The sequence below is a fragment of the Quercus suber genome, unplaced genomic scaffold (assembly GCF_002906115.3).
Source record: "Quercus suber isolate HL8 unplaced genomic scaffold, Cork oak 2.0 scaffold_78, whole genome shotgun sequence".
Taxonomy (NCBI): domain Eukaryota; kingdom Viridiplantae; phylum Streptophyta; class Magnoliopsida; order Fagales; family Fagaceae; genus Quercus; species Quercus suber.
This window is the reverse complement of record NW_027069543.1, coordinates 359,910-372,725: the sequence shown is the minus strand read 5'-3', so window position 1 is coordinate 372,725 and position 12,816 is coordinate 359,910. Positions and strand designations below refer to the sequence as shown.

Below are 12,816 nucleotides of genomic sequence, written 5' to 3'. Positions count from 1 at the left end.
AAGAATCTTAGAGTATATATATTAAAGTATTAGTGACATTCAATTTAGAAGAAAACTTTATCTATTCTAAAATATTTTTTAGTTACGCTTTTTTTTTTATTAGAAATTTATTTACTTAAAGTAAAAGCAAGACTTTTCTCCCAAAAAAAAAAATAAAAGTAAAAGCAAGACTAAAATCCTAATTTTTAAAAATAACATATTATTTGACACAATCCTAGAGTGAAAAGTATAATACTTTTTTTTTTTTTTTTGAATCGTTAAAAAGAAAAGAAAAGAGAGAGAGAGACAGGAAAAGCTTCTGAGTTTTCCAATCTACAGGTTTAAAAGGAAACAAGAAACATGGGTCCTATTTTTTTTTTTTATGAACAAGAAACATGGGTCCTATTTTATTGTTTGTTTCCAACTTTCCATTTTTTATGCTAGATTTCCTTATCCAATTGGGCCAACTCAAGTACTATCACTATACCTTCTCAAAAAAAAAAAGTACTATCACTATCCCATTCACATGCAATAAATATGTTACGAACAAACGATAATTTTAATATCTATGTTGCTTGCTTTTTATATTCCTATTCTCTTCTCACCTGTCATCAGGAACCGTAGGGGGATTTCGCATAATTCAAATTAATCTATGTTGCTCACTTTTTAATTTTTATAAGTCCACTTCATTTGTTTATGATTTTTGTGGAATTAATTGCGCAGTATTGATATATTACCTTAAATTTTTTTTTTTTTTTTTAAGGAAAAGCTGGTCAAACAATTCCATTTCACATATTCACCTGTGCCTTTTTATTTATTTATTGAATTTAAGTAGCCCCCAGAGGAATCTAATTGAATTTGAATGAAAAATGTACGACCCAAATTAACAAAACAAAAAATAATAACAAGTCAATAGTAGGAAAAAGAGAAAAGGTTTCAAAAAAAAAAAAAAAAAGAGAAAATAAAATACTGTTCATTTATTAATAATACTTTTCACTAGGAAATAGGTAGGTGAAGTGTTTGGACTGTTAAAATCTACTGCTCACTTTTATAAATCAATTTCCTTCATTTTTTTTTTCCTGAAATAAGTCAACTTCAATTGTTTAAAAAATTGTCCTATAAGATGCACATTATTAATAATTTAATATATGAAGTTTTAGCTTAAGGTTAGCTTGAAAAGATTCTTTTTTATTTGGAAAGAGCGATTTTGGTGTCACACTATTGGTCACAACTCACCCATGTAGCAAGTTATGATTAGTGGAGGGGTGATAGTAGGGACACTTTTTCACCGATCAGAACTTGCCACATGGTGAGTTGTGACTAATGGTGTAACACCAAAATTTTTCTTTTGGGAAAGGGGGAATTATTTCATTTCACAACGCCCGATAGCTATGTATCAACTGAAAAAAAAAACATAGCCTGATAGCCACCTCATAATGCCTAACTTTTTAAATTTTTGTTAAAGTTGTGAAGCCTCCACGAGAATCTATTTGACTTTGCATGTTCATGTACTTGCTAAATAGTAGAACTTTTTTCGAACATTAAATGATCAATGAATTTGCAAACCATACTTTTCTAAGCTGCAAATAAAAGGGACATAGAAACCTATGCTTTTAATCTACCATATACCATACTCATGCAAACAACACCTAACTTTGTAAATACAAAGATAAAGTTCAACAACGTATTATTCATCATCATGTTCTTATTATTAATTTATTATCATTTTTTTTTCTAAATACAAAGATAAATATGGTCGTAATTATCCTTCCCACTCTCTTCACCACTGTATTTTAATAAATGAAAGGGTTGTGGCCACTTTCTAGCATCATTGGGTATAGAATGTCTCAAAAGAACTATCATATACTTGAACGATTAATCATATTCAAAACTCAAAAGCATGTCCCTCCTCATTTCGAAGTTTTGAATTAAAGCCATGATGTTAGCATTCTGAATCTGAAACTGCCTGATTCAAAAGTAGCCAAAAGTTGCACAAAAGACACAATGATTTGTCGTAGAGGGACGAAAAGTACGGGAACTTCGAGATAAGGGTGGTTTTATTTTTGTGGTGTGAAAAGAGGGTTAACAGTGAGGGGAAACATGTGTCCGAGACTGAGTATAAATCGGAGAGACTGATACGTACTCACCACAGAGATACGTACTCGTTAATGGCTGTTCTCATTCGTACGTACTTTGTAGCGTTGGTTGACACTTGACATTGCCCATGCCACCCTCTCTAGACTCTCTCGCCCAATAACGTGGGCTTAGCCTGTTGCCACCTTACACGTGAGGTCCACATCCTCATTACACCTGTCCATGCATGAATGAAACATCAATGGCATATCTCAATCTTTTACGACCACAACTTTTATGTCACAATTTTGACTTACAAATAATTCATCGCTCGTTTCTTTTTCGATGACTCATGACAATCGACCATATCAAAGTTATAATAAAAGTTATGTTCACATTTTCTCTTATTGCCTCTTCTTAGAGAAGATCCTTGCACACAATTTTGTACCACATTTTTTGAGATATTTTTTACTCGTTTTGCTATTTTTGTAAACATGTTCGTTATGTGATGGGAAACAAAACATATTAGTTATATTGCATTATTTAGAACTCGAGTCTCTAAAAGTCGTGTTTCGCTAGAAACTTTTTTTTTTTTTTTTTTTTGGGAGAATGTATAGATGTGTGTGTGTGTAGTAATGAAAAAAAAAAAAAAAAAAGGGCTATTTGAAAGTGATAGTTTACTAATCACACGTCATCAAAGTTGTGACAATAGTGTGATCTTAACAGAACTACTATGCTTCCAAAGGACGGAAAAATATATTATACATCCGATGCATGATATACATCCTCCTAATGTACAACTTCCAATCTTGCATTCTTGCCAAAAGACAAATTGGTTCTACAGCACACAAAATTTTCACACTTCTTTATAACTCGTTTAAAGCATCTCCAGCAGATTCATCAAATTTTTGTACTGTTTGGAAAATGAACAGTGACTTTTACCTTTATCTACCAACTTTTTCAAATACACCTTCCAACAGATTATTTATCTCATTTAAATATTATTTCTTCGTTCATTATTTATTCTTTTTTTTTAACAACTACACATCTTCCAACATTTTTTTATTCAACACCTAATTATAATAGAAAAAAAGAATTTGAAGAATGAACAGTAGCCCATTAGACTTGATGGGCTACTGTTCATGAGCCAAAAAAAAACCAGGTTTACCAAATCTGCTGGAGCATAAATAGTGCACAAATTCTCCAAATTTTAGCTAATATATCCGGATACCGAAGAGATGCTCAGAGTGGCAAATTTGGTTGAACCAAAGTCAATTTCACATGGATAAATCACTTACACAAGTTATCTTCAACATCAATTAGAACTTAACACATCAATAAATTATAAACAAAAAAGAAAAAATCATGCAAAATTATGTACACAGTATACATAAACTTTCTTATCACAAAGTATATATGTTTTGCGTTAAAACCAAGTGAATTCGATCAATTCGGCAGAAAATGTTTGGATTACTACTTTTGCCACAACTTGCTTATGTGACAAGTCGTAAATGGTAGAGTAAAAGTGGTGCAACTCCACTACTCAGGACTTGCCACATGAGCCAGTTATGACAAAAATTGTGACAAAATTTATGATCCTAACATTAATCCTAATCCGACTTATAATTTTCCACCCTCTTCTAAAAAAATATATAATTTTCCACCCGTCAATGGCCCAATTATATATGCTATTCTTCTCAGGTATATTATATAAGTAATTTAATTGACCTTGCATATTCAAAATTTCAAATATTATGGCATGTTTAATAGAAGAGTTTGAGTAATATTGTTTGTAGTTTTTTAAAATACATGTACGTGAAAAAAATGTATAAAAATATATGTAATGTTATTTAAAAACTAAAAACAAGTGTTTAAGATGCTCTACTAAACGGGGCTCAAAGCGCCTCTCAGATTCACAAAAATGTTTGTAGGCTAGGGGGCTACTTCACAGTTCCGACTGATCCCCTCGTGTAAATACAAAATGATCTCCCCAGACCATGTCGACCAAAGGACCAGAGTGATCAAAATTAAGAAATCAAATGCTCGAAAAACCAAAACTGCATATCAAACTTAAAAAGTTTTGCAATAATATATTAATATTAGAACTAGCTAAAACACAATATGACCTAATGGAAAAAATAAATAAATAAATTTACGCAAACATATATTGGCATACATCATTCAGGGCCCAATATTTCATATTGCCAGGGGTTGAACTCTGTTGATGTAACATATATATGGCATAGATCATTCAGGGCTCGATATTTCATATTGCCAGGGATTGAACTCTTTTGATGAAACATCAGTCTCTTTGACGCCATCTGAGCTATCAATAGCAGCCCGGTGTTCAGTATATTTGCCATTGTAGCAGTAGATTTCCAAGTCGCCCCAAGGTGTAGGAGTAACTTCACTGGTAGGGTCAAACCATTTCGGAGTGAACTGATGGCACTTGGACTCTCGGCTTCTCTTTTCAGCTCTCTGCCTCTCCTCCAGTCTGCAAAAGATTAACCAGTCATATTAAGGCTTCTTTTTCTATCCCAACTTGAATAGAACTCAATTCACCAATCAAAATTTTCAACCAAGAAGCAACGAATCTCCCTTATCTACCCATAATCTAAATGAAAATGCTACACTAGAGACCTGGTTATTTCAATGAACAGGAATAATAATAATAATAATAATAATAAACATTTTATCCACAAAAAATTCGTGTTTCTAGTGGTACAATGGGTACAGTTGTGTTTCAAAGTTTAATATCTCGTATTCATTATGTTTGTAAAGAGAAATGCTAGCAACAGTGCCCAACTGCCATGGCCCTACACATTAGCGTGGTACCACCCTGATTTGGGCTAACTATCATGGAGTTCACAAATCATGAGTAGTCTTATGAAATTTTATCCATTTGTTTCATGTGCATGTGTATAAGTGTATGTGTGCGAGCGCATGCATGTTAGAGAGAAAGACCTGCTCTTCTCAAAACCAGCTTGGGATAGGTCACCACTTTCGAGTGCCGATCTATCAGGACGCAAACGAGAATCTGATTCCAATAACTTCTTGGGAGCAGTGTCAAAGCTGTTTAGCTTGTGTGCAAAATGTGTATACTGGAATCTGTCATTTTCCGGTGCTTTAGCAACTCTCCAAGCCTGCAAAGCAGAATAATAGAATACTTCCGATGAGATTTATTCACAGAATAATTTGCACGCTAGTTCAACCTGAAGAGCCTAAAAATTACAACTGCCAAGGATTTAGGGAGAGCTATAGATCAAAAATCATCTCATAGGTATTTAGCAGCATCATAAACATCATCACCTCACCAAGGCAGTGATTTTATATTTGCACGTTACATGTAAGGAATTTATTGACCAATAATTAAAATTATGGGGGAAGTGGGGAACTTTCAAATCCTTGATAGGATATAATCCCATCTTGCAATATAAGTTTATTACATGATTTTACTACATGATCATCTTAATAATTTATTTATTTATTATTATTATACAAATATGATTATCTTAATAATTATTTCCAATGAAGTGGGGAACTTTCAAATCCTTGATAGGATATAATCCCATCTTGCAATATAAGTTTATTACATGATTTTACTACATGATCATCTTAATAATTTATTTATTTATTATTATTATACAAATATGATTATCTTAATAATTATTTCCAAAACTATATGTGATGAAAACAAAGACAGCCTCCAGGTCCTCCAATAGACTCTGTAAATCTTTTCTTACTTTTTTTTATTTTTTATTTTTTTACTTGTAAATAAATTCATTAATAAAAGAAGGCAATCCCAATACACAGGCTGTGTACAGAAGAAAGCACAAAAAAAGAAATGAATAGATTGTAAATCTAAATAAGCAAAAATAGCTATTTCTTGCTCGGTTATTCTTAAACATGAGGTTCTCTAAAAACATATATACGGTGATTCTCATTTTTAAATAAGGTACAAAGATATCCAGTGCGAGGCATTTTGATTCCCTTTTGGAGAATCATTTGTCTTTCCTCATAAATGAGAATGAACCAGATCAACTGCAGCTTATCACCCAGCTAGGACCTATATGGTTTAGCAGTATCACAATTAACAAATCCTCAAATTCAGAACAGAATTTGACCTTTTAGCAGCATGTAATTGTAAATCAAAGTCTTAGCATATATACAACTTCAACCACTCTATAAGAAATAAGATGGTCATAACATCTCAGCCACCAACAATTTTGAACATGATGAGGCCACAGCACAACAGAATGGCCAAGGTATCACCATATATTAATTAATTAATTTTTGTATTCCCACCATGTCATGTATTAATTTTTCAAGAATTGCCATGTTACCATATCCCATGCCGTGTCATGTCCGTGTCAATTCTGTGTTCATGTTTCCTAGAATCTATGTGTTTGAAAGGTCTATGAATGCTTCGTTTCTCACTTTAATTCCCAAGAAGTGTAATGCTGTTAACATTAAGGACTTTTGCCCCATTAGTTTGGTGGGTAGTGTGTACAAGCTGCTATCCAAGGTGTTGGCTAATAGGTTGAGGGCGGTTCTGGATAATCTTATCTCTGAGTCTCAAAATTCATTTGTTGGCGGAAGGCAGATCCTAGATTCCGTGCTTATTGCAAATGAATGTCTAGATAGCAGGTTGAAGAGCAGATTACCGGGTGTTGTTTGCAAGCTTGACATTGAAAAAAAATATGACCATGTGAACTGGGAGGTCTTGTTTTATTTGTTGGGCCGGATGGGTTTTGGGTTGAAATGGAGGGGGTGAATTAGAGCTTGTGTTACTTTTGTGCGCTTTTCAGTCCCGGTAAATGGCTCCCCTGAAGGTTTTTTTTGGAAGTTCTCGTGGATTGAAACAAGGGGATCTATTATCCCCGCTTCTGTTTCTTTTGATAATGGAGGTTTTGAGTAGACTATTGAAGAAGACAAAGGAGTGTAATCTTATTCGGGGTTTTCAGGTGGGCTCTGTGAACTCTGTTGGTGTGCATATCTCCCATTTGTTATTTGCTGATGACACTATCTTTTTTTGTGATGCTTCTAGAGAACAACTTCTGTCCATAAAGTTGGTGTTGTCTTGTTTTCAGGCTTTTACGAGTTTGAAGGTCAATGTTGGGAAAAGTGAGATTGTCCCCGTTGGGGAGGAAAAATCTAGATGCACTGGCTAATATTCTCCATTGTAGAGTGGGCAGTTTGCCTATGAAATATTTTGGAATGCCGTTGGGGACTTCTTTTAAGACAGCTTCGATTTGGAATCCTATTTTGGAGAAAATGGAGAAGAAACTATCTGGGTGGAAGCGTCTCTATTTATCTAAGGGTGATAGGCTCATGCTCCTTAAGAGTACTCTCTTAAGCCTCCCAACGTACTTTTTATCTCTTTTTACTATTCCTAAATATGTGGCTGCTAGATTGGGAAGTATTCAAAGGAATTTTCTTTGGGGGTCTTCTGAGGAGAGTTTCAAATATCCTTTGGTAGCTTGGGAAAAGGTGTGTTTACCCGTCGAGATGGGTGGTTTGGGGATTAGAAGTGTGGTGTCTTTTAATCAAGCATTATTAAGAAAATGGTTGTGGAGATATGGTCATGAAGTTACCCATCTTTGACGGCGAGTTATCTCCACAAAATATTGTGAGGGTCAAGGGGGATGGTGTATTAAAGTGTGTAGGAGGACTCATGGGTGTGGCCTATGGAGAAGCATTAATGAAGGGTGGGAGAGCTTTTCTAAGCATCTGTCTTTTGTTGTGGGTGAAGGCACTCGTATCCTCTTTTGGCACGATAGGTGGATTGGGAATAATACTCTAAAAGATCTCTATCCTAAGCTCTATGTGTGTTCAGCAGTCAAGGATGCTTGCATCTCTGAGGTTCTGTGGATTCCTGAAGGGGGTACTATTAGAGTATGGGATTTAAGGTTTTATAGAGCTTTTGAAGATTGAGAGCTAGCTGCATCTTATTCCCTATTCCAGCTTATCCAAATTTGTATTCCTCGGGGTAATAGGAGCGATTCTCTTTGTTAGCGATTAAAAGGTGATGGTAAATTTGACATACGGACTTATTACTATGCGATTCGGGGTGCTTCGAATTCTTTGTTTCCTTGGAAAGGTGTTTGGAAACCAAAGATTCCTAGGCGAGTGGCGTTCTTTTAGTGGACTGCTGCACATGGTCGGATCCTCACTTTGGATAATCTAATGCTTAGGAGTCGCCCTCTGGCTACTTGGTGTTGTATGTGTTGTTGTGATGAGGAGTCGGTAGACCACCTTCTTCTTCCTTGTCCTATTACTCATTCCCTATGGACTTTTATGCTTCAAGCTTTTGGTATTCATTGGGTTATGCCAGGTTCAGTGGCGGGTTTGTTATCCTGTTGGCATCAGTGGCTTGGGAAACATAATTCGAACATTTTGGAATTTGGTTCCAAGGCTTAATGTGGATTTAGTGGTTGGAACGTAATTGTCGTTCCTTTGAGGATAATGAGAAGACGTTGGATGAGTTAAAGGTTTTATGCCAACGTAGTCTTTTGGAGTGGTCTCGTTGTTGAGGTTTTACTTATTATTCTTCTCTCTCTGAGTTTATGCTTTCCCTTAGCTTAGTTTCCTAATTACTCTTTTTGTTGTGCTGTTTGTTCAATTTTTTCTTGATTGTTCATCAAATTGAACAACTTGTACTTTTCCTTATTTTCTCTTTAATAATAGTTTTCTGATTACCTATCCAAAAAAAAAAAAATGTAGTGATGTTTTCTGATTACCTATCAAAAAAAAAAAAAAAAATTTATTACTAAAAAACTCTATTTTTGGCATACACATCCTGTTGCTCTCTCTCTCTCTCTATGAACTTTATGTAAACTGAGTCCAAAGATAACCGGATTTCATGCACATCCAATTCTTTATTCTATGAAGCCCATACAGAAGCACTACTTGCTAAGATTTGAAGGAATGCATGTTTTGATTGTCGATTAAATTATGATCTTTTGTATTATAAACACGTTCACTTTCAAAACCATTTTTTTGGTTGAGAATTATCTGAAAGTTCATACTGGTCAACGAAAATAAATAAATAAAGGCCAATGATGTGGTTGTTATATCGAAGTTGCATAATAATGATTTGTATCTCATCATGTGATTGAATAGGCAATCGGAAGGATGAGAAAACTCTGGAAAGGCTCCGAGCTGAAAGGAAAGCGAAAATTGATGAGCTTAAAGAGAAGACAAATTATTACTCCACTCAGCAACTCATTCAGGTTGTTATTAGAAGCTAGTCCTGTTGTATCACTTTCATCATTCTTTGTCTCGCCTAGAACTTTTTGTTGAGTTCTGTAGCCTTTTGTGCTGTAAATTTTTATTAAAATTGCAAAGCTTGAAGATTTAGCCTTGATGCATAATTTCACCCTCTTTTTTCAAAAAGAATTTTAAACAAATTATTAACAATTGTAGAAATCTTTAGTACGAGGTTTTGGATTGAAGGCCATATCACCTGTCTTGTTTTTATGAAGTAATTGTCAGTTTTATATCAAAAGAAAGATATTAAATTATGGAATTGTAGGAAATTGTAGCAGGAGGGCTAGTTTAAAGTTTCAGTTGCCTATTTTGTGAATGACAAAACATGCATTGATGAAAAATTTGTGTAATGTGTAGATTATTAAAAAGAGTCAGCCTCCACCTAGAAAATACACGATTCTTGTAATGCTTGTGAAGAATTTATGAATGAAGTAAATCTCATGTTAAATATTTATTGAAGAAAAATCATTTTAGTGGGTAGAATGACCTTATATATATGGTTGGGTAGAATCTGTTTTTGAATTGTTTTGCAAGGCATACTATGAGCTGAAACCTCATGGTTGAGCCTTGAGGTGTTTTCTCCGAGCCTCACTTCATAGTTTTTTTTTTTTTTTTTGGGGAGGGTGGGGGGGGGGGGGTATACATATTTTGTACTTAGTGTAAGCTCTTCTGTGCAGAGATATGACACTGATCCAGCAGCAAAGGCAGCTGCTGCAACCGTCCTGGCATCTAAGTTGGGTGCAGACTCGGGCCTGAACATACAAGTTGGAGATGAGTCTAAGCTTAAAGCTCCAACAGGGAAAAGCAGTGATGTTGAATTGGTGCAATCTGGTGGGCTCCGAAATCGAAAACAAGTTTCCACCAGATCCAATAGTATGGAGACTGCTCAATTGCATCATTCTGATGGAGAAACACCTCATTCTGAGGGAACTGAGGTTGATCCTCGGACTTCTGAGCATAATCAGCTGGTAGTTAGTCATCACAATCCTCAAGGATCAGCCACAATTGATGGAGGATGGATTGCTCGAATAGCAGCAGTGCTTGTGGNGTGTTATCTGCAGAGATGTGGTGGCATGGAGAAAGCAAATTCATGTATTGTTTATGTACAGGGCTTGCTAGGAAGGAGGATTTCCCATACATTACATATTACTGCCCACACTGTCATGCCTTAAATAGGCCAAACCAGTCGGAGGAGCAAGTTTCTGGTTCGAATGCCCCTAATTTGGGCTCCTTGAGAACACAGGGCAGTGGTGATGTGATCGACAATGCCAGAGTTTCTGGTCCTAGTACCCCTAATTTGGGCTCCTTGAGAACACAGGGCACTGATGATGCAATCGACAATGCCAGTGGTTCTGCCAGTGAGAGTGGTCTGACAAGTAACAACACTGTAAGAGCTGGTTCAGAGATTGAGGAAGTAACTAAAGGGGCAACCTCCGAGCATATTGATACTTGAAAAGCATATTTCAGTGGAACTACGTAATTAGGGGAGACAGATTCTTTTCTTCACTAGGGTCTTTTTGTTCCTTATTTCTAATGAGTCCTGTATTTTCAATTGATTTGCTTCTATTTGGTCTTTGTATCAAGAAAATGTTGAGATGAGATTACCTACGGGGAACTTTTTGTGCTTTCAGATTTATACATAGATTACGTGTTGACTGTTGATTGTAAACTTGTAATTATGGAAATCGTTTGCGTGTTCTTCTTCTTTTTTTAAATCCTATCCTGATGGAAAAGAAGAAAATTCTCCTCCTTTTTTGCTTCAAAATCTACTTGATTTTACTCTGCTTTTTTTATTTTTTATTTTTATTTTTTATTCATTGTCCTTAAACTTCTTCATATTTTTTAATAAATTATGCTTCAATAAAATATATTGATTTAAAAAAAAAAATTATTAGTTGCTCAGTCTTGCTCTTATGTTTTGAAGCCATATTGATTAATCAAGAAAAACAGTTACTACAGCTTGTCCGTATCTGAGTGAATTTTTGTCATCAGTCAGTTTATTTCGTTCTAAGAACATATTCATTATTGAAGATGTTATCTGAATTGATCTGAAATGTATTATGGATAAATCATAGTATAGAAGCTTGACAAGAGGAAACAAAAGAATATTAACTAAAACTTTATATATAAAAAAAGGTGAACTGTAATGTCCCATATCTTAAAAAAAGAATCTAGCTATAAAAAGAAAATCATAATATTTCTAGTGCAATTGAATTAAATTTTTTAAGAACTTTATTTTTCGCTAGATTTACTATAAGTTTTTAGTAAATATCAGATTTTTCTTTTATGAATAAACAGTGTTGTGTTTGTCTTTATCCAGTATTATAATAAGAGGAGAAAAGAAAGGCAAACAAAAGTAATTAATTGGAGCTGTAAAATCATCATGTCAGTCAGTCAGAATGCTGGTACGCTGTAAAAGTCACTCAATCTTAGTCCTCTCTGACTTAAGCTTGACCCCCCAAAAAATAAATTAAAAAAAACTATAAATTAAAATTAAAAAATAAAAATAAAAACTTTCTCTCTCTCAAAAAAAAATTTTTGTTCCTTTTTCTTTCAGTCTTGTGTAAATTAATCATGATTTTTTTAAAACAAAAGATCAAATTGAAAGATGGGTTTTTTGAATTACATTGTTTTCCTTAATGGGTGTCAAAGAAAACCCTAGAATTAGCGTAAATGCAGATAGTGAATGTAGCTTTTTTGCCCGTGGAGAGTGCTTAATGATTATTGGTATTGGTAATTATAATGGATTCTTCTCAGGTTGCAATGCTTGGGTAGAACTTTTCTTTTTTTAGTGAAATGTTCTTGAAAACAAACAGAGCCTTAGTTTCACTTGCCTCAATGCACGTCTTTCTCTGATGCTTCACCAAAGAAAAAAAAAAATACTTTGGGTTGCTCCTGAATTATTCTCTATGAAAAAAGGCAGACCCGGATGATATTTTCGAAACACAAACTTGGGTTTTCAATTAAATAAGCAATCAAAATTGGATCTTGCTCAAACTCCACCCTCCATAAGAAAGAAAGCAGTGGAGGGTAAGATTGGGGGTTTAGGACCTGCTGTTGTGTCTCCTGAAGCCCCCAAAAAGTAGGAGCTTCATGCATTGGGTATGACCTTTTTATAGTTTTAAGAATTTCAGGAGTGATTTGCAAAGCATTTTGCATTTTCTTTGTAATTCTTGAGGCTTCTTTGTGTTAATTACATGTGCACATTAATTAGTTTTNGAAACTTTCTCTCTCTCAAAAAAAAAAAAAAAAAAAAAAAACCCTCTCTGACTCTGACCCTTCCTCTCTATCAGACCGTGTGACCTTTCCTTGCCAAAAATTCATATATATCCTTTTTTTTCTTTTTCACTTTTTTTTTTTTTTTTGATAAACTCTTTTCCACTTATTATATATAGTTATATACCAAAACCAAAGAAACAAAAAGGGTAAAGTTTTGTCAGCAATTTATTTGTCGGTGAAACTTCAGTCAGAAAAAATTAAAATTTCATTCAATTA

General features: G+C 34.4%; 1 protein-coding gene and 1 long non-coding RNA gene across 2 annotated transcripts; one reads left to right on the top strand and one right to left on the bottom strand.

Annotated features, from left to right (window-relative positions):
* Positions 1–4,092: 4,092 nt before the first annotated feature.
* LOC136067564 (uncharacterized) lies at positions 4,093–5,575 on the bottom strand. Its single transcript, XR_010629015.1, has 2 exons — positions 5,017–5,575; positions 4,093–4,546 (listed from the first exon to the last, which is right to left on the bottom strand). It is a non-coding gene; the product is annotated as an uncharacterized LOC136067564 (long non-coding RNA).
* Positions 5,576–6,403: 828 nt separating this feature from the next.
* LOC136067585 (uncharacterized) lies at positions 6,404–11,036 on the top strand. The gene is given in 5 exon segments (XM_065773676.1): positions 6,404–6,772; positions 8,387–8,493; positions 9,170–9,284; positions 9,999–10,427; positions 10,430–11,036. Coding segments are annotated over 5 exon segments (1,365 nt in total). The 3' UTR covers positions 10,775–11,036.
* The last annotated feature ends 1,780 nt before the right edge of the window (positions 11,037–12,816 follow it).